Below are 23,540 nucleotides of genomic sequence, written 5' to 3' on the forward strand. Positions count from 1 at the left end.
CACATGACCCTCTTCCCATTGAAAAAACTAAAGTTGGATACAAAATGGCCGACTTAAAAATGTCCGCCATGGTCAACACCCAGCTTGAAAAGTTTCCCCCCTCCCATATACTAATGTGCCACAAACAGGAAGTTAATATCACCAACCATTCCCATTTTATTTAGGTGTATCCATATAAATGGCCCACCCTGTACTTGATTTTTTACATTTATATGCACTAGTTGTACATGTTCGTTTTTTGTAAGACATTTTATATGAGAACACAGTAAAGGTTATATTTTACATACAAAACTTCAGATGTACATTGTCTTTATATATATATATATATATATATGTATATATATATATATAACGGAGAACTACGCAAAGAAAAAGTTTGGGTGGTGGACTCCAAACTACATCATCGATTTACAGGGGTATTGTTTTACTCGGGATGAATTGCTTTACACATTTTATGGTGCTTTTTCTCATTTAATCCTTGTGGAAATTAGAAAAAATTAGCTAAACATACATTTTCTTTGAAAAAATTTAGATTTTCATTTTCACTGCCTACTTCCAATAATTTATGGAATAAACCTGTGGTGTCAAAATGCTCACTGTACCCCGAGATAATTTCCTTGAGGGGTGTAGTTTCACAAATGGGGTCACTTTTGGGGGATTTTCACTGTTTTGGCACTGTAAAGAGCCCTTCAAACCTGACATGATGCCGATATAAATATATTTCAATAAAAAGAAGGCCCCAAAATCCTCTACATGCTCCTTTGCTTCTGAGGCCGGTGCTTTAGTCCATAAGCACACTAGGGCCACATGTGGGATATTTCCTAAAACTGCAGAACCTGGGCAATAAATATTGAGTTGCATTTTTCTGGTAAAATTTTCTGTGTTACAAAAAAAATTAATTAAATATGAATTTCTGCAAAAAAAAAAATATTTGTAAATTTCACCACTACTTTGCTTTAATTCCTGTGAAACGTGTGAAACCCTGTGAAAAAAGGGTTAAGAAACTTTCTAAGTGCTGTTTTGAATACTTTGAGGGATGACGTTTTAAAATGGGGTGACTGATTGGGGGTTTCTAAAATATAAGGCCCTCAAAGCCACTTCACAATTGAACTGGCCCCTGTAAAAATAGTCTTTTGAAAATGTGAGAAATTGCTGCTAAAGTTCTAAGCCTTGTAACGTCCTAGAAAAATAAAAGGATGTTCAAAAAACGATGTCAATCTAAAGTAGACATATGGGGGATGTTAATTAGCAACTATTTTGTGTGGTATAACTGCCTGTCTTACAAGCAAATACATTTAAATTTAGAAAAATTATAATTTTTGCAATTTTTCACATATTTTGAAATAACACTCTGGTTCAAATAATTTTGTCCAAGAGTTTCCTCCTTCCTATCCGATTGGTTTTCCAGTCTATGGGATACTGAGCCCCAGACACTCCAGACAGCGCTGATCTATAGAAAAATCCACATTTTTCTCACACTGTACAAATATATATTTACAGAGTCCTGGTTGGCTCTGGAACGGATCATCAGCGGCAGTCCCGGGTTTAACAGATACGCATCACAGGGTGTTGTGCTCCAAGCACAACACCGTCAGGTTAGCATAACTGCTTACCCTGTTTGTCCTGTCTACTCTATATCCAAAGTTGATGCACTATGCACTAGACGTTTTATTTTTATCTTCTCTAGGCTCTGGACAATAAGACACACCCATAATTTGTAGCGTAAAGAGGAGAAAAAGGGTTTTGCCTTTAACTGTACATTTCCTGAGTAATATTCAGACAATAGGGTATAAATACAGTACCACAGTGCCCCCAATACAATGCCAGCCACAGTGCCACAATACAATGCCAGCCACAGTGCCCCATAACAATGCCAGCCAGAGTGCCCCAATACAATGCCAGCCACAGTGCCTCAATATAATGACAACCACAGTGCTCCAATACCAGCCACAGGGCCTAAATACAATGCCAACCACAGTGCTCCAATGCCAGCCACAGTGCCTCAATACAATGCCAACCACAGTGATCCAATGCCAGCCACAGTGCCCCAATTCAATGTCACAGAAATACAAGATATTGATAGCTATAGTGCTCTCACCCTCCCCTGAACTCACCAGAAATCAGAGGTGTGGATAGGCAGGGGTTAATAGTGATGAATCTGCTCTTGCTGCTTCTCTGTACATAGTAGGGGCGTGGCTAGAAGGTCCTTGCAGATCAGTAGCTGCACAGATTTACTGTGCTGTGTGTACAAATGTCTGTGTTATTTGCTCACTGAACAGTGAGATGACAGAATTTTGCGTGTAATGTGACTGTTCAGTGAGCAGATAACACAGAGATCTTTTACACACAGCACAGGACATGCTGCTTCCATTACACTGCACTGCAAGGACCTAGGAAGCACCACAGTCTCCTGCTTCTTCATACACTGGCAGCTGCCTACATTTAGGCTTTAAGACGCAGCAGAAGATTACAGCTCAGTTTCTAGGACAAAAAGTGCGCCTTATAGTTAAAAAAAATACTGCATATATAGATATATATTTTTATATATATATAGATATATACACACATATATATATATATATATTTATTTATCATAATATCTTGATTTAAACAAAAGGTAATTTTATGACAATACAATCCCTACATACATTACTCACAAAGTAAAAGGTGACAATGATAGATCTCCAAACTCTTAAAATAGTCTAGAGAATCTATTCATTTTATCTTTTATTTTTGTTTTACTTTTTTAATGCGTTATCCAGACAGTCAGGATCGGATCTCGTTATGTGAAATCTTTCCCACTGTTTTTGTAACACATGTAATACGACTGTTTTTTTGGGGGAAGTTCCTGGGAGGAGCAGCAGGCTGAGACCAGCAGCACTTTATCTTAGCGCTGGAGTTTGTATGAGATTATAATTAAAGTTTTTTTTTCCCCCGACCACTGTAGAAAATAACATTGCACAGCGTAATACTGTAGCAGCAGAATGGATGAGTTTTGAAATAATCTCATCCACACACAACGGGAAAAAATCAGCCGAGAAACCATTCCTAAATTGACCTGCGGTGCGTTTTTTTTAATCTGCAGCATGTCACTGCTCTTTTGTTATCTCCTACAGGTAGAACCGGCATCAAACAGACAAATGTTGCAATTTTTGCAGTGGAAAAGCTGTGATTCCGCTGCAAAAATCACGAATCAGAAAAAAGCGCTTTTTTTTGTTTAAAAATATTAAAATAGTTTATTTTTACTGCCAATCAAAGGCTGCAGCGGTCACATGAACTGCAGCGTCACCCCAGGAAGCCGGGCTGTACTCATAGCAGAGGAAGGCGTCGCTATGACAACAAAGAACGGGGTAAGTATAAACTTTTTTCTCTAGCAGTATTTCGGCAGCAGAAACTGCACCACAATTTGTTGCCTTTTTTTGGGGCGAAATTCCCTGCGGCTTACAGTATAGATACGGTGTGTACTTTTACACAACGTATGCGCCCCGTGTGCACTTACGCAAACTGCGCTAGTATTGTCCATGTTCTATATCTGGTATTATAGCCTCATTCAAGTGAATGAGGCTGAGCTGCAATACCAGACACAACCCATGGTCTGGAGTAGAACTGTTTCTGGGGAAAAATAAGCAGACCTATTAATCTAATCTTATACAACCTCTTTAACACTTTCACGACCAATGACGAAAATGAACGTCATGGTCGGCTGCTAGTTCCCGCACCATGACGTTAATTTTCGTCAGTATTTCAAACTGTCACTCTGTGTAAACACAGGGTGACAGGCGCGCGCTGACAGCTGTCCTAGACAGCTGCCACATCAGTCTCGCCGGACAGCGGACCATCGCCGCTGCTTTCGGCAATTAACCCCTTAAGTGCGGCGACGGATTGCCGTCGCCGCATTTAAGTGGTTTGAATTACATCGGCAGCCCCCACGAAGTGATCGTGGGGGCTACCGATGCTTGTCGCGGCAATCGGAGGTCAGACAATGACCTCCGGATTGCCATGTACGGAAGCCTCGGAGGAACAGCCTCCGGCCGTTCCTCCTCGGCTTCCTGTCAGAGTGACAGTTACGTCACAATGACAGTTAGAGTACATTACACTACGTGTGTAGTGTAATGTACTCTAGAAGCGATCAAAGCTGCAAGTCTCAATGTCCCCTAGTGGGACAAGTGAAAAAAGTAAAAATAAGTAATAAATGTTTTTAAAAAAAAGTGTAAAAATGAGTTTATAAGTTATATAAACACAAAATGCTTTTTTTCCCTATAAGACTTTTATTATAGAAAAAAAATGAACACGTTAAAAAAGTACACATATTTGGTATCACCGCGTTCGTAACGACCCCAACTATAAAACTGTAATGCAATTTTTTTGGTCACCACCACTCCCTAACTAAAGAATAAAAAGTGATCAAAAAGTCGCATGTTCCCAAAAATAGTACCAATAAAAACTTCAATCTGTCCCGCAAAAAACAAGCCCTTACACAGCTTTTTTGACTAAAAAATAAAAAAATTACGGCTCTCAGAATATGGTGACACAGAAAATATTTTTTTTTAGAAATAAGTGATTTTATTGTGCAAACGCTAAAAAAAAGGACCAAACCTATATACATATGGTATCGCTGTAACCGTACCAACTCGCAGAATAAAGTAAAAATGTCATTTATAGCGTACGGTGAACGCCACAAAAAGAAAACCTAAAAAACGGTGTCAGAATTCCTGTTTTTTTGTTAAGATTGCAAAAAAAATGTAATTAAAAAAGATTTTAAAAAAATCGCATGAACCCCAAAATGGTACCAATGAGAACTACAGATTGTCCCGCAACAAATAACCCTCACGCAGCTCCGGTGGTGAAAAAATAAAGACGTTCTGGCTTTCAGAAAATGGCGATGCAAAATGTGCAGTGTTCCAAAATCGGTTAAGATCGGGCGCCATTTATCAGTACGACAACGGCCACACATCTATGAATTATTATTTATTTACTGCATTATTATACCCTCTTATTATACCCTGATGTACCCGCACAGATTACATAGGCCCCCACAGTATAAACTGAAATATCAGCGAAATCCCAAACAAAACTACTACCAAGCAAAATCTGCGCTCCAAAAGCAAAATGGCGTCCCTCCCTTCTGAGCCCTGCAGCGTGCCCAAACAGCAGTTTGCGCCCACACATATGGCATCGCCATACCCGAGAGAACCCGCTTAACGTTTTATGATGTATTTGTCTTCAGGGGCACAAACTGGGCACAACATATTATGCACTAAAATGGCATATCAGTGGAAAATTGCAATTTTCACTTTGAACCATTCGATGTGCATTAACCCCTTTGCGCACTATGACTTAATTGCCCTTCATGGTGCGGGGGTTGATGTATGGAGCCGGCTCACGTGCTGTGCCCGCTCCATACGCTGCGGGTGTCAGCTGTGTATTACAGCTGACACCTGGGACTAACGGACAGGAACAGCGATCGCTCTGTTACAGAAGCCTGTAAGAATAACAGTATACTGCAATACATTAGTATTGCAGTGTATTGTACCAGTGATCCAATGATCGCTGGATCAAGTCCCCTAAGGGGATTGATTAAAAAAATGTGTAGAAGAATTATAGTTATTAGTAATGAGAATTTTTTCTTTTTAAAGTTAAAAAAAAACACCTTTTCCCATTTTTCTTCTAAAGTAATGTAAAAAAATGATCAAAATTGGTATCGCTACGTCCGTAAAAGTCCGAACTATTACAATATACCATTATTTTTGCACATTGAACACCTTAAAAAAATTTAATAATTGAAACGCTCTTTTTTGTTTTAAATGTAATACAACTTTTTTAATTACTTTTTATGTACCAAAAAATGGTACCAATAAAAACTGCAGCTCCTCCCGCAAGAAATAAGCCCTCACACCGCTCTATTGATGGAAAAAGAAAAAAGTTATGGCTCTTGGAAAGCGGGGAGTGAAAATCTAATATAAGAAAGCAAAAAATGGATCAGTCCTGAAAGGGTTAATTCATTTTCCACAAGTGGGGTATTTCTGTACTCAGGAGAAATTGCTTTATAAAAAATGTTTGGTTTTTTTTCCGCCTTTATCCCTTGTGAAAATGAGAAAATGCAACATTTTAGTGGAAAAAATGTTGATATTAATTTTTCGCGCCCTAATTCTAATTAACTTTGCAAAAGACCCGTGGGGTCTAAATGCTCACTATACCCCTAGAAAAATTCCTTGAAGGTTTTTCCAAAATGGGGTAACTTGGGGGGCTTCCACTGTTTTGGTCCCTCCAGTGCATTGCAAATGCAACATGGCACCGAAAACCATTCCAGCAAAATCAGAAATCCAAATGGCGCTCCTTCACTTCTGAGCCCTGCTGTGGGTCCAAACAGCAGTTTATTATCACATATGGGGTATTGTCGTAATCGGGAGACATTGCTTTACAAATGTTGGGGTGCATTTTCTTCGTTATTCCTTGTAAATACTAAAAATTGATATGTTGTTTCAGAAAAAAAGTACATTTTAATTTTTACAGACTAATTCCAATATATTTAGCGAAAAAACTGTGTGGTCAAAATGCTAACTATACCCCTATATAAATACCTTAAGGGGTGTAGTTTTCGAAATGGGGTAGTTTATGGGGAGTTTCTATCGTTCTGGCAGCTCAAAGCTTCTCCAAATGTACAGTGGGGCCTAAAACATTTTCAAGCAAAATATGAGTCCTGAAAGCCTCCGGGTGCTCCCTTCCTTTGGGGCCCTGCCGTGTGTCCAAAGAATGCATTAGGGCCACAATGTGGGTATTTTTGAAAACAGGAGAAAGAGGGTGATAGATTTTGGGGTGTGTTTCTTCATTTTCATGTTCGCTTTACAAAGAAATCGGTCTTCAAACTGACACTTTTATGAAAAAAAGTGAATTTTTTTTTTACATCTGCTATGTATTAAATTTAGCAAAAAACTGTGGGGTCAAAATACTTACTATACCCCTAGATAAATACCTTAAGGGGTCTAGTTTTCTAAATGGGGTCATTTGTGGGGGTTTCCATCACTCTGAGACCTATGAGCCTCTGAAAACCTGGCTTGGTGCAGGAAAACAAAATGTACTTCAAAATTTATAAAATTATTATTCCATTTGTAAGTCCTCTAAATTGCTGAAAATGTATTTTATTTTTTCCAAAGTGCTGCCAAAATAGAGTAAAGAGATGGAAATATATATTTAATTAAAAAAATTGTACAGTATGTATGTACATATGTAATTTTTACAAAATTTCTTCCATTTTTCAATTTTTTAATTAATTTCCGCAAATTGTATCAGTCTACTTTTACCACTAAAATAAAGTACAACATGTGACGAAAAAACCATGTCAGAATTACTTGGATATTCAAAACTTTCACAGAGTTATTCTCTGATAAAGTCAGACATACCAGATTTGACAAATCTGGCTTGGTCATTAAGGTACAAATGTCAGGGATCAATACTATGTATATTGTTTGAAAAATATTATCCTCACACATATGTATATACATTTCAGTTCTTTGTGTAATATACTGATATATATAACAAGTTCTTTGTTCATGTCGGACACACCTATGGAAGACACCGCCCCCTGGAATGCAAGAAGAGTGAGTCTGAGAAAATGGTGGGGGCTTGGGCACTCCAACATCTCTGGCGAGGAGGCATGTGTCTCTTTCTGTGTTTCTTTGTTCTGAATAAAAAGTTTTCAGTCTTCCTCCTGACAGAGAGGGAAACTGTACCAAACATCTGTGTGGTGTACTTCTCTCCAGGCATGCCTTCAGCTTTCAATTTACAGAGGAGGTTATTCGGTGTGAAATACGGACCTGACATTTGGCGCCCGAACGTGGGGCCTCACTCGAGGAAATATCAAAATCCGGACAATCGACGATCACAGGGTGAAGCAGAGGACTCAAAGTTGCCCACTGAAGGAATTTGATCACCTCCGCAATAACACGGTAAGCGAATTGATTTTATAAATCTTCGTCTTATCTGTGTTAGTGGGCAGTCTTGTGGCGATCTGTAGACCCCTTTTGTTGATTTCCTGGATTATCTCAGGCGACAGAGGTGATATTTTCCGCTGTGAGGTAAAAAAACCTGTGAGACCTTAGTCGCGCCCGACTAACCATCCTCTGGGTAATTAAAGTCTAAATAAAAGATTATATAACCGACCGGAGAGCTGCAGACTGCAAATTTTAATATTTCCAGCGAGGCCAGAGAGTCTAAAGATTTTTTATATCCTAGCGAGATGTAATAAATTACATTGCAGACTAGAGATGATACTATTTCGGCGAGACTTAGCGTTGCAGACTGTGAAATTATAATATTTCCTGCCAGACCAAGAGTTGTAGACCGAAGGTTGTTATATAAATTACGTGTATAATATAGACTGTTAGAATGGATGGTTTACAGTCCATATTCAAATCATCAGGTGAAGTGAATGGAAGTTAGGAATAAGAAAGGTATTGTATGTTATATGTATTAGAAAACACAGGACCAGCCGACGCCCGGTAATGGTGTCCGTACCTCATGTTGAGTGTGTCCTCATTGTGGGTGGGAAACCCCCCCTCCCTTCACAGCTGCACAATGTGTTTGCAATGGGAGAGGCTGCCCCCCCCACCACCCACCCCTGATGTGGCCACGCCCGGCCCAACCAAATCAGTATGAAATAATCGCCTTGTTAATTTTGTCATTTGTAGTGTCTTTTCTATTTACAGAAGTTCCAGTCTAGTTCACTGATGAAACAACACGTCATCATAATATAGAGATGGTGGCCGACAGATTGTACTGTTAAAGATTATGTGTTTGATGTTTTGAACGTAGATAATTCCTATACAATAGTGTGATGAATGATTGCAGATACGTATGTTGTTTTGCCGGCATTGAAAGTGTTAAGATTGTGAGACTAGACTCTGTTAGAAGCTGTGAGTGTGTGACCCCCCTCCCTCCCCCCTGTAGTGTACTATGCTGTGTTTGGGAGGAGGAGGGGGGCTGACTGGGTGCAGTCTGCAGGGCTGATGAGACAAAGGGATTTCAATATGCACTGCTGAGAGATATATATATATATCAGTAATGTCTACAAACATAAATAAATTTCTTCTCTTTGCGCATGCGCTGTTGTTTATAAAAGTTACGATATTTATGTGTTATGATGTGATCAGATTTCATGGGTTTTGATGTTAATTCAGATGTATTAAACTACAGATACTGTGAGACACGGGGTTTTGAAAATGTATGTGCCCCCCACCGTTCCCTATTTTTATATACAGTTTATTGGTTTGCAGTAATTAATGTTATCAGATATAATATTTTCTGTTTTTATTGAATAACTAACTACAATTGTTTTGTTTTTGATTTCACACATAAATTATGTCATTGTAAAGATCAAATGTATTTTCGTCAGGAAAAGTCATTTTTGTTTCAGGCTGTTGTACATTACAGGGGGTTAAACTAGTGCCGCACAGATAGAGTGCCAGACTTTGTTATGTTGAGATGTAGTTTTGAGCTCTGCTACATTACTTTCGCAGAGTCCACAAAGGGGGGAATGGTGAAGGAACTGATCAGGTACAATTTTGGTTTGTTTTGAATTAATTAATTTGGTTTCAGGAGATCTAAAAATGTGTAAGAGACCCCAATGAGTAATCCAGATTAAATGTGTATGAGAGTAACCTAAATTTTGAGGTTTTTCTGTGTAGATGGTTCCAGATCTTTCCAGAACAGTAAATATGGCACTGGGTATGCTGTGCTGTAGTCTCCACCCAATATGAGGTATTGTGTAAGAGACCATCCCCTACTCCAGCAAATTTACACAGGAGGTGACGTCACTCACACGAGTCTTTATGGATTTAGATGAGGGAGAAGGCAAAACAAAAATTGTCTGGACATTGTTAATTTGATGTAAAGTTTTTAGGAATGTTTTATTTTTATTTGTTTTTATATTAATCAAGTATTTGCAGAACCTGATAAAAGTGAGATTCTCAAAGTATTCTGGATTATCAGATGAGTGTGGAGAAGTGTATAACATTTGGTTTTATTTTAGAGGATGAAGACGCCACCCCTTTGAGATGTTCTATCTATATGTGACATGGGTTTTTAATGTAAATTTGTAATAAAGAGATATTTTATTATACAATATGTACAAGACAGGATACGAGGCACCAGGTAAATCATCCAGAAACCACTCTCACCTTCTTGTTCATCTCAAGGAGCGGAGCTGGAGGTGCTCGCTGAGGCTTGTAACCTGGCAAAAGGTAAGATGGCCGACATATACACTGACTCTAGGTATGCTTTTGGCATCGCCCACAATTATGGGCCCATTGGTAGTAGGAACTTTATTGGATCATCGGGTAAGCCAATTGAGAGAGCGAGAGAGGACAGAACTGACAACAAGGATATGTGCAGCCAGGTATCAGTAAATTGGCTTGTCCCTGGATACAATAATGCCACCACTAGGTTTGTAGCAGCCGGCATGATGTGCGCACGGCATGACATAGGTAAAACAGCAAAGGTACCTGTGAAAAGTGCAGCCCGGCCAGATTACCCGTCCCAGCGACTGCAGAACATACAACTACCCGAGGTAGAAGTGTATGACAATGTGCTCGTGTGTGTAGACCTGTTCTCAGGGGGGGCCTGAAGCCCGGCCGATATCTTCCCCATTGCAGACGTTGTGTGTAAGGGACGGGGGAACAGTGTTATCCCAAGTATTGAACTGGTGTTTGTACAATGATAAGATGTCAGCAGTTCTCTAGACATTGTCCCAAGGTTAGTTTGTTTAATAATTGTATTTAAGAAGTGTTGTGGGAATATTAAATACTGAGGTTACGTTTTATGTAAAGTTCCGGACCAGCCTTAGCATTGGACTATTAGAGTCATGCGTCAGATAAAAGGTACAGAAGCGGAATATTCCCATTCGAAAACATTTTTATTTGTTTATTTTTATTTTTGTTGTGAAAGGGAAATTTTAGAGCAGAGAATTCTGTGCAGTGTATATGTGTAAGTATAGATATGTATATAAAGAAGAAGAATCAGTTTGTAAGTTTTAGTTACTGACCAATGTGAACATTCGATGTAAAGATGCTATTTGTTAATGTTTTTCTTCAAATTAATTATTTGATTAAGATCAATTAATGTTTATACAATGAAAAAGCTTGTTCTCCACAGGAAGAGTCCAACTGGGAGCGGAAGGCGTGAGAACCAGATTCTAACAGAATGTGGACGGATAAGGGAAGGTGAACCGGTAACACCCAAGGCACTCTTGATGGCACTTGCATTGATGGTGTATGACCTCACATATGCCCCAAGACTGCAAGGATCGACGTGGTAAGATCTAATTGGTATGCCCCAGGTTTTACAGCTGATGCTGCTAAATTCTGTTAGAGCTGTTTGATTTGCCTACAGAACAGTCCTGGCAGACCGGTGCCAACCTTATCATACCCGCCTCCCACGAAGAGAACCGACCTTGAGAGGCCTTCCCAGGTAGAACGAACCAGATTAGAGTAAGAAAAATAGGTTTAAGACACTTGTCAGATAAACATGTGGAATCTGTGTATGTTTCTCTGAGGTGGAGATGTTCTAGGCAATCAGCTGAGATCAAGGTACAAATCCTGCTGAAAGGGTATCACCAAGTGCAAATGAAATGTACCCAATAAATTACACATCTTCTACGTGCCCTGTCCATTGCAACAGAGAAGTTTTTCCTTATATATATATATATATATATATATATATATATATATATATATATATATATAAAGGTGTTTGATGTCATTTAAGGGCCTGACATTATTGTATGTACTTAGAACAACGTTTATAGTGTATGCGGATGATGTTATCACCAGATTAGTATTTATTTTAACAATTGACAAGAGTTGGGGGTCCCCAGCAAGTGCCAGTAAATATGAACTAAAAGACTTTTAACACGATGAACTCCATCACTGAGATGCGGCAGGCGCAGCCTGAGCCACTACAACGCGTTTATCATGAACTGACGGCAGTGTCACAATTCTAAGCGGCCGCCCAGACAAGTAACTTGCCAGAGGAAGAGTACAGATGCAGAGGGTTTGAAAATCACAATACAACTCCACTAATCCGCCTACGTGGGATCTCACCCCAGGCTCACAGCATGAGGTGCTATGTACAGCCTGATGACGTAAACTAAAGGAGACGGTGTCGGACAGATGAGAAGGACCAAACCGAGTCCTGATGACATCAGCAAAGATCAAAGTAAAGACCAAAGACCTGAGTGAATCCGTCAGCAGGATCAAGTGTTTTGATAAGTAAGTGGCTAGGAGGGGGTAATAATAACTCCCCCACTGGACACCAACGTAGTCTGACTCCACAATTGTGTGGGTTACCCTGAGGGTGACAGTCAGTGAAGAGCAGAAGACAGGAGAAGAAGAAGACAATGGTGTACAGGACTGGCAATGAACTGATGGGACCCGAAACCTGAGGGTGATAGCATTATGATTATTAGTTGAGGCCCTATTGTTTATAATGTCTGAGGTTTATAATTATAATGTGTGTAAATATGCCACGGTGCTGCAAATTACAATCTGAGGAGTTTTATGTGGAGGTGTGAGGTGAAGTTCACTGTGCTGCCCATGACCTGTTATATCTGCAGGGGTAAAAGTCCCATTAGGACAGTAAGTGACAGTGCGTCAGTTGTTACCATTAATAAAATGTAGACCGGATTAATTATATATATATATTACAACCAGCAGCGGTTTGTAGATTATATCAAGACAACCATCCTGTATCCAGAGGAGAATAGGGAAAGTTAGGACCACTCCGACACCTTGGAAGTCCAGGTACAAAGGGGGGTTACTCATCAGGAGTAGCTCGTCTCAAGCTGGTGAAGAAATCCAAAACCCCTACCCGCCTGGTTCGAGTGGTCAGTGGTAGGTTGCTAGGCAAGACTCAGGGATAGAGTAATAATATTTTTAGGGGGGACTGTCAGGGATCAATACTATGTATATTGTTTGAAAATATTATCCTCACACATATGTATATACATTTCAGTTCTTTGTGTAATATACTGATATATATAACAAGTTCTTTGTTCATGTCGGACACACCTATGGAAGACACCGCCCCCTGGAATGCAAGAAGAGTGAGTCTGAGAAAATGGTGGGGGCTTGGGCACTCCCACATCTCTGGGGAGGAGGCATGTGTCTCTTTCTGTGTTTCTTTGTTCTGAATAAAAAGTTTTCAGTCTTCCTCCTGACAGAGAGGGAAGCTGTACCAAACATCTGTGTGGTGTACTTCTCTCCAGGCATGCCTTCAGCTTTCAATTTACAGAGGTGGTTATTCGGTGTGAAATACGGACCTGACACAAACAGTCCCGGTCATTAAGGGGTTAATTCAATAAAACTTCTTAAAGAGCAGACTGTATAAATAAATACAATAGCGAATCATGAAGGAAAATGTAATACTTAGCATATTTTACATAAATATTTATGTACAGCGTAAAGGATTATGTGATCCCAACCAATCTGAATCTTCAATAAAATACTAACAGGACATACACCAGTATATTTTATTTTAGCTATACTAATTTTATTTTCACTTATTTTATGTTAAAGTTACTATAAGCAATGTGTATACATTTAGGCAGCTAAGCACAGTTGACTATGTAATTATATAAGTATGTGAACCTGCATTTCTACAGGACTCTGCATGTCTTGAAAGCACATGAGAACGCGTAAAGAATGCAGTCAATACCAGTCAGACAAGAAACACCAGAGATTAATGTATTCAAGTTCTTCTCTAAGTTTAAGCCTTTCCCCTGATTCAAAATGTCTAAAGGATGTTGATATGGAAAAGCTAAGAAGATTAAGTTTTCATTGGGTCAAGTTTGGGATTGTAATTCACGTACCTGAAGATTGTCAGATGTTTCCAGTGACCGTCAGGCCAGCGGACACTATAAAGGACCTTAGAGTCAACCTTGTAAAACAAGGTATCTCCTCGTGGAAGAAGCATTTTTCCTACAATGGCAGAGAATTAGGAGAGTATGAAACTATTAGCGACCTCAACATCAAAAGTGGAGCTGTTATATTACTTGTTAATAAAAGTGCAAGGTAGGCATTTTCCAAATCACTCATCTAACATGTAAATTGAAAACTGATTTAGGATACAAATGGATTGATAAAACACATGTAGTAATATAAATGTTACATAGTATAATTGTTAAGCATACTTTTCTATTGACTTCTCCTTATTTAAAGGGGTTTCCCATCAGAGACATTTATGACCTGTCCACAGGATATGTCATAAATGTCAGATAGATGCGGGTCCCACCTCTGTGATCTGCACCTATCTCTAGAATGTGGCCCCTTAAACCCTGTTCTACTGCTCTGTGTTGTGGCTGAAGCGTGTGATTCATGACCATGAATTACGTTTATGGTGTATGTCAGTATCTATCATCTCCATAATGAGATTTCTCTGCCCTGATGTATTTATGCTGGGACATCTTATGTTCTTAACACTGTGATTGATTGCATATCTATCAGCGTTTTTGGTCTTTATCTCCTGTACACCTACCACATCTCTTTTTTCTCTGTCTTTTTGTGAAGGTTGCATGTTTTGTTTTATTTTATCTTATACATTTTTGTATATTTTAGCAATGTTGTTTAATAAAAATTACTTTTAAATTGCATGCCAAAAGGTCGTGTTTGGTCCTTAATAGGTTTTCTATTTCTGTCACGCGGTATAACTTTTTTTTTAACAAGCAGTATTATGGGTGAGGTATGCCACTGTTTGGCATACGTCACAGGCATCCGTTTTACGTATATGTCATGGACTTTTCAATAGGTTTTCATGAAGTATACGTTTTCTTAAATCAAATAGTTTTTATTAAGAAGTTTTGCATTTTAATACAAACAATGGAAGAACAACAAACCCCAAACCCTATTCCCTCCGCTGCTCAAATTGGTAGATCACGTAGAAATAGTATGGTCATAGGTTTCTCCAGCATCTACATAACTTTTGCGTACCAGGGATAGCAACAGACATTAAATATGTATTCCATCGAAAAATAGCAACATTGTATTCCATCGAAATATACATATGTAAATCATGACCATGTCACAGGAAACAATAACACATTGTATACATCATATACAGAGAAGGGCCAGAGATTAGAGGATACCCATTGCCTTCAATCGGCAGGGCTGAAAGTGTTACGAAAGCTTATGGGCCAGATATAAAAGTCTCAGAACCGCCAGTCTATGACCGTCCATCACAGGTATGGGTCTATATATCAGACTATAATGGTATCCGTTTAACGCATACGTCATGAACTCTTATGACCTCAGTTCATGGCGTATCTGTTTAACGGATACCACTACAGTCTATGGTGACGGATGTCACTGTAAGGACATCTGTCAGAACCTGCTTTTAACAGATACTTCGGGAGCTTTTCCCGGCATATATGTGAAACGTAGTTCAAACACTTAGTGTGAAGGGGGCCTAAGTCTTTCATTTATGTTTCTCTTTTTTGGATCAACTCCTGGATTTGGATAAAAAAAAAACTGCATTAAAAACTACATTTGTGAATTAGACCTCATTCACACGGCAGAGCTATATGGCGTCTTATTACAGAGCAGTATATCCTCTGTGTGTTACTGTACAGGCTGGGTGCCATCTGTACAGATATATTCTCCTCTAGAAGCAATGTTTCTAGTGGAGAATACCTCCATACAAACGGCATCTGATGGAGCATGCCACAATTTTATTGCTGTCAAATTTGTGCATAATCCAACACATACATAATCCATATGAAATTGGAGGCATCAAGAGGTACAATAGAGAGCTCATGCACTTCTGTGGGAGCCATATTGTTGCTCTGTACAAAATGAATCTGTAATACGGCCATGTGCATGGGCCCTTAGGCTAGATTCTCATGGGACGGAAATGCTGCGGAACATCTGTGCAGAAAATCCGCAGTGGATTACAGTTCCAGCCATGTGGATGATATTTGAACAAATCTCATCCACATGCTGCTGAACATTTTCCAGATGGAAATCAGTTGTTTTTCTTATACTCTCTCTGACAGGATACAAAAATTTTACCTCAGTACTACTGAATTTTAAAACTCCTATTCATGCCCTCCCCTATGTATTTAATGGCCAGAAACTGTCAAAAATATCTGTAGCGTACACACAAAATGTGTGTATTTTGCTGCAGTAATTCTGTGGAATTATAAGCTGCATAAAAATCTGCAGTATTTTAGTTCTGTGTGAATCCAGCCTTAGGCTGTGTTAATAGGTAGTAGAAAATTCGGCTTCAAAACTAGGTTGAAAATCAACAGCAAAATCTGTATTTGTTGCATGAACATTTGCCTGTAAATTTAACCTTTTGCATTTTTAATAGATGGCGCATGCTGCAGATGTTAAAATTCAATGAATATACAGGAAAGAGGGATGTTAGAAAAGAGGAAAGAGGGCAAGAAGTTGAGATATTGAATCTCTAAGGCTCTGTTCACATCTGTGCTGGGGTCCCGTTCTGACGTTCTGTCAGAGCTTTCCGCCAGAAGGTGACCCTGAGCAGACACATAATGACACCGACGGAAACCAGGGGTTTTAGTTTCTATCACCATTGATTTCAATGGTGACGGATCTGGTGCCCGTGGTTTCCGTTTGTCTCTTTTGTGCACCCAGATCCGTCGTTTTGCCGGAAGTAATAGCGTAGTTGAAATCAATGGTGATGGAGACGAAAACCTCTGCCTTCCGTCGGTGTCAGTTTGTGTCTTCTGAGGGTCCCGTTCTGACGGAAAGCTCAGACGGAGCATCAGAACGGGACCCCAACGCAGATGTGAACAGAGCCTAATTGAAGGACCTGCTGTGGTAATAATAGATCACCATATAGGGATAGGGTGAACGGTCCCTTATGGAACACCCTATAACATATCAAATCCCACTTAGCATATGATGTAATGTAAAGCTTTATGAAAAGCCAAGTGGAAATAGAGAGGGATAGTGAATTGATATAGGTCTGAGTTGAAAATTGTGTGTTATAATTACAGCAGATAGTATAATGCCGTATAAGCAAATGCTGGAGTTAATAATGGCAAACACAGTTATGAAAATTGAATAACTTAGAAGCCAAAATGTATCAATTCAGACTTCCCTGAGAGACACTGTGAGTGTAGGGTAAACACGCACACTTGTGTCTTTTAGGAGAATGTTGTAGCTCTTTGCATGAAGATTGAACATAGCCGTCCGTGATTGGTAGATTAACCTAACAGAAACTGCTGCATTCAAGGTTCAGCTATTGGAATCCTAAAGTGTTGTCATCAGTGTCAGCCTTATTTTTTAACCCCTTAATGACCGGCCTATTTTAGACTTTATTGACCGAGCCATTTTTTACGTTTTTCCATCGTCTCATTCTAATAGCTATAACGTTTTTATTTTTGCGTCGACATAGCTGTATAAGGTCTTGTTTGTTGCGGGACAAGTTGTATTTTTTAATAGCACAATTTTGGGGTACATAGAATTTATGAATTAACTTTTATTAACTTTTTTGGGGGGGAATAGAAAAAAAACATAAATTTCGCCACACTTTTTTGCATCCTAAATTTATGCCGTTTACCGTGTGGTATAAATAACACAATAAGTTTATTCAGTGGGTTGTTGCGATTGCAAAGATACCAAATTTGTATAGTTTTTGTATGTTTTACTACTTTTACACAGTGAAAACACTTTTTTTTCAAAATTATTTGTTTTTGTGTCTCCATCTTTGAAGAGCTGTAACGTTTTTATTTTTTTGCTGATGCAATTGCATGAGGGCTTTTTTTTTGCGGGAAGACTTGTAGTTTTTAATCGGTACCATTTTGGAGTAGATGCGACTTTTTGATCACTTTTTATCAAATTTTTTTCAAGACTGGATTCAAAGAAAACAGCAATTTTTGAATGGGTTTTTATTTTCTTTTTTTACGACGTTCACCGTGCGGGTTAAATGATGTAATACGTTTATGTTGGCTTCGTTACGCACGCGGCGATACCAAATATGTGTAACATTTTTACTTTATTTTGTTTGTTAATAATAAAGCAGTTTGTAAGGGGGAAAAGTGGGTTTTTAATTATTTTTTTTCCCTTTTTTTTTCCACTTTTTAATAAACTTTTTTTTCACTTATCTGATCACATTTATAATACACTGCAATACTTTTGTAAAACTGCAATACTTTTGTAAAACGGACAGTCATCTGTTAGCTCATGCCAGAGGCATGATCTAGCAGGTATTTACTACAGGCAGACCTGGGGGCCTTTATTAGGCCCCCGGCTGCCATCGGAGACACAGACATTCGGCGATCTTATCGCCGGGTGTCGGTGGAATGAGAGGGAGCTCCCTCTCTCCAAAACCACTCAGATGCGGTGCACGCTATTGAGCACCGCATCTGAAGGGTTAAACGGGTGAGATCGATACTAATATCGATCTCACCAGGTCGAGCAGGGACGCCCCCAGCTACTTCTGGCAGCTGAGAGCAGGGAGATTTGACAGCTCCCTGCTCTGTTTATTTCGATGCAGCGACGTAAAAAGTCTATTGCATCGGAATAAAGCCCGTTTGTGACCGACGTAAAAACACTATGGGGCGGTCACTAACGGGTTAAACATGAATGACAATGGACAAACTGATTGACAAGCAGACCGAAAATGCAGCAGTATAATAGGTTGCTCCCACTTGTTTATAGTGAGAGCAGACTCCTCGGGTCTGCGTATCTAGCAGAGGTCACAGCAATCAGATATTATGTTCGAAGAGCGGCGATTTTGTATGCCACTCTCTCTTCACACTGTCACTGTAGGCGGGTGTGCAACTCGATGTACACTGCACCACTTCCACAGAGTAGCGTAACTCCTCGCTAGTCTGTTTAAATTGCTCCGCTATATAAACGCCACATTTATGCAGAGCGGGGCAAAAAAGTACAAGGCTACAAACATTTCCACATATCCCTCGATTAAACTGTCCCTAATCTACAGCCGGGTTTGTCCCAACGCGCGTTTCGCTGACATCAGTAAGCTTCTTCTAGGTGCGTGGACGCTCGGTTTTTTACATCTTTTAAAGCTGGTAGTGATTGACAGTTTACTTGACCAATCACCAGTAGGCTGCAAAATAACATTGTTTTACTGAATATTTCTTCATGGTAATAGTATAGTTCATAGATAGCCTAAGCAAAATTGATGAAGAGTAGACCAAGGCGCTGCATTAGAACATATAACACATTATGCAACAAAATATTGTGGAGGAGAACATATCTTATAACCAACAGAAAGATTGTTTTCCAATCACAAATAGAGGTATGAAAAATAGTCCTTTCCTACTTATGAAATATTTTCTTAGCGAGTGTTAAAGGAATATTGTCCAAATATTGACAGATCCATATAAATCTGAATTTTTATATATTTAGATAGTTAATTATATATTTTGGTTCTTTATATATTTTTATTTTTGTTTTTAGTGTACTTTATATTTGATCAAAGATGTTAAAATTCAAAGCATGCCTACAATCTGCTGTAAAAACCTCATTCACTTCTATAATTCTGTAATTGGATACAGATTTTCACCACAGATTCTGCACCGATAATCCGCATCAAATATGCAGTGTGTGAAGATAGCCTTAGGCTCAGAGGTTAGCACTGTTTCCTTACAGCACTGGACTCCTGGGTTCAAGGGGGCAACATCCAATTCTCTGAAAAAAACAAACTGATAGTTAGTTGGCCCTAATATATGTGTCTAAGATAGGGAGTCATTCAGGATCTTGTTGCCACTGTCCAGATGGCATCATCGTTGTTCCAGTTCCTTGGATTGACGGTTGTCAGGTAAAATGACAGTCATAAGTATTGATGAATGGTGGACCAAGTTCTGTTCTTACTGAAAACAATAAGTATTTAAGAAGATTTTTGACCATTGCTTTACCTCACAACAGGCAATCCAAGAAACTGGAATAACATGGATATTATTGGTACCTCAACAAGGAGATCCCAGGGGGACTCTTAAACTTATATTGGCTTTAAGTCTTGACCATATCAACGTCAATGTGAGTGAAATTATTAAGTGTTGTTACAAATTCAAAGTGGAATGACTACAGCTTCGTTCACATCTGTGTCAGGGTTCCGTTCTGACGTTCCGACCATGGGTTTCCGTTTGCATCATCATTGGTTTCAATGGTGACGGATCCAGTGCAAATGGTTTCCGTTTGTGTCAGTTCTGCAAGGGTTCCTTCGTTTTGACGGAATGAATACCGTAGTCGATTATTCTATTCATTCCGTCAAAACGATGGAACCCTTACACAACTGACACAAACAGGAAACCATTTGCACCGGATCCATCACCATTGAAATCAATGATGGGTTTCCATTTGTTTCAGTCAGGGTTCCGTTCTGACGGGAAGCTCCGACGGATCGTCAGAACGGAACCCTGATTCAGATGTGAACGAAGCCTACTCTAGTCATGGGTGTTTTCTTGTCCTTTTTTTTGCCTCGAATACCCAATACTTAAACTATTACCAGAGGTAGCAGAGTGCTAACAACTAAAAGCTACATATGCATTGAGTACTAGTATGTGGGGTGGATTAAGGGTATAATGGGCACTGGGCTGTTTGGAAAGTGTGTGCCTCCACCAGCCCATTTTTAACTGCTCATCCACACACCAAGGCTTTTTACTGCAAATAACCAAGGCCAGACCCACAGCCATCCAGACTCCCAAATCACTCAGCAACAACTTTATACACACATATTTGCACAAAAATATAGAGAAAACGTAGCATTTTTACAGTATTCTCTGGGAGGCATCTGGTCAATGAATTGTACTCCTTGATGCTCCTGTAGTCACTACCTCTCATCTTCCTGTGGATCTTCCTTCAGCCACTTCACCGCGTGTACCCTCATAGTCACTCACCACACATTAGACCTCTCCTACCTGAGCCCCCCCCCATTGAACACGCTTCAGCCCCTACTGCACCCACAGTCACTGCACTTCCCTGTGTTCACTCTTTTCCCATCACCGTTGTCTTGGGCAAAGCAGCCTCAAGAAAACATAGACTGTTCTGATCAACCACTGCAAAAGAAAAGAAGCCATCAAGATCAGAAACTGGTGTAAATTGTGGTGCAAATCTGCGTCAGCTCATAGCTAACTTAGATTCCACTTTCTGGCACATGGATGGTCAAATATGCATCTAACCCCTTAAATTAGGCGCATTTAAATTACCCCCCACGTTTGTAAACCGTTCTATCTATAGAATAGGCAACAAACATTCTCTAGAAGGGTGTTTAAAACGAAAAAAATGTTCTTTCATTTCTGAACTAGTTACAGGCTGTGTGGTGCCAGGATGCAATCTTGTACCTGCACAGGCTGTAACTAGCTTAGATAAAAGGATAGAGGCAGAGCAGATTCAGCCTTATGTGAAGGAAGCATAACAGACAGCATAGGGAAGATTATAATAAGTACTAACTCATGGGCCCCAGGGAGCCCCAGGCAGTAGCCCAGATCGCTCTCATTGTAATCCATCCTTGGCAAATACTGAATGTAAAGAACTTTCAATGAAGCAACAAAATCAGCGGTTAAGTGCACTTAGTGTATCTTAACTTTCCATCCAAGAGGCTGTATAGTGGGTACTCTTAGCACCCATTGGTTTAAGGTTTTGGGTGCATCTTGATGATGCTCCTGTTAAGTGCACCTGTCTCATGGAAGAAGAAATTGATGTTGAGAAAACAGAAATGATCCTGAGTAGGCAAGACAAAACTGTATAAATGAAACCATATACCTAGGGTTTAATTAATGAAATAAAACTCAAGACACCAAGTATTTTTTATAACGTGGGTTGACATGGGGTCGGCCAGAGTTCTTTATTAAATACATTTTTAAACACAATGAATTTCACTGTATTGACCATAAAGTCAATAGCTCAACCATTTAACGATCAGTCTGTTAAACCCAAAAACCAAGCTGAAGGAGCATGTGGGTAAGACTATTTAACTTAAACACCCGCCACCAAGTTGGACGTGTACTACTAACTACATGATCCTACAAACCCCAAAAGAAGCAAGGCCTTTTCCATGCCGTCTTGATTCTGGATAGATATACTAGTCCTTCTCAATGAATTCGAATATCATCAAAAAGTTAATTTATTTTAGTAATTCAATTCAAAAAGTGAAACTCCTATATTATATTGATTCATTACGCACAGAGTAATCTATTTCCAGATTTTTTTTCTTTTAACCCCTTCCCGCTCCTTGACGTACTATTACGTCATGGCAGCTGTATCGTTCGCGCTCCATGCCGTAATAGTACGTCTCGGGAGTAACGGCCGTTTCGGCCGTCCTCCCGACACATACAGGAGCTGTGACGCTGCTGTCTTGTTCAGCAGCTGTCACAGCTCCTACAGCGGGGACCGATCGCTGTGTCCCCGCTGATTAACCCCTTAAAAGCCGTGTTCTATAGAGATCGCGGCTTTTTAGGGGTTAAGCTGCCATCGCCGGCCTGCTACGCGATAGCGGCCGGCGATGGTGACTATGGCAACCGGACACCAAACAATGGCGTCCGGCTATGCCATAGACGGAAGCCTAGTGGGTCCTGACAACGTCAGGACCCACTATGCTTGCTGTCAGTGAGTAGCTGACAGTTCTAATACACTGCACTACGCATGTAGTGCAGTGTATTAGAATAGCGATCAGAGCCTCCTGCCCTCATGTCCCCTAGTGGGACAAAGTAATAAAGTGAAAAAAAAGTTAAAAAAGATGTGTAAAAATTAGAAAATAAAAGATTTAAAAGTAATAAAAGTAAAAATCCCACCTTTTCCCTTATCAGTCCTTTATTATTAATAAAAATATATAAACAAACAAATAAACTATACATAATTGGTATCGCCGCGTCCGTAACGGCCTGAACTACAAAATTATTTCATTATTTATCCCGCATGGTGAACGCCGTAAAATAAAATAATAATAAACCGAACCACAATCACAATTGTTTGGTCACTTCACCTCCCAAAAAATGGAATAAAAAGAGATCAAAAAGTCGCATGTACCTAAAAATGGTACTGATCAAAACTACAGTTCGTTACGCAAAAAATAAGTCCTCGCACGGCTTTATTGATTGAAAAATAAAAACGTTATGGCTCTTAGAATAAGGTAACACAAAAAGTGAATGATTGTTTACAAAACGTATTTTATTGTGCAAACGCCATAAGACATAAAAAAAAACTATAAACATCTGGTATCGCCGTAATCGTATCGCCCCGCAGAATAAAGTGAATATGTCATTTATAGCGCACGGTGAACGCTGTAAAAAAAAACGAAAAAAAAACAATAGTAGAATTGCTGTTTTTTAGTCACCACGCCACCTAAAAATAGAATAAAAACTGATCAAAAAGCCGCATGCACCCCAAGAAAACTACAATGGATTCCTCAAGGGGTCTAGTTTCCAAATTGGGGTCACTTTTGGGGGGTTCCCAATGTTTTGGCACCACAAGACCTCTTCAAACCGGACATGGTGCCTAATAAAAAAGAGGCCTCAAAATCCACTGGGTGCTCCTTTGCTTCGGAGGCCGGTGCTTCAGTCC

The 23,540-nt window shown here is 39.5% G+C and overlaps 1 protein-coding gene across 1 annotated transcript; it reads left to right on the plus strand.

Annotated features, from left to right (window-relative positions):
* Positions 1–13,800: 13,800 nt before the first annotated feature.
* On the plus strand, positions 13,801–14,067 carry TINCR (TINCR ubiquitin domain containing). The gene has a single exon (XM_075851279.1). It carries the CDS (start codon positions 13,801–13,803, stop codon positions 14,065–14,067), a length of 267 nt encoding a protein of 88 aa, XP_075707394.1.
* Positions 14,068–23,540: the final 9,473 nt, after the last annotated feature.

This window comes from Rhinoderma darwinii, chromosome 1 (assembly GCF_050947455.1).
Source record: "Rhinoderma darwinii isolate aRhiDar2 chromosome 1, aRhiDar2.hap1, whole genome shotgun sequence".
In the NCBI taxonomy this organism is placed as follows: Eukaryota; Metazoa; Chordata; class Amphibia; order Anura; family Rhinodermatidae; genus Rhinoderma; species Rhinoderma darwinii.

What these genes read in the sequence shown, in the direction of transcription:
- TINCR (XM_075851279.1), top strand. Translation starts at nt 13,801, where the DNA reads ATGGAAAAGCTAAGAAGATTAAGTTTTCATTGGGTCAAGTTTGGGATT.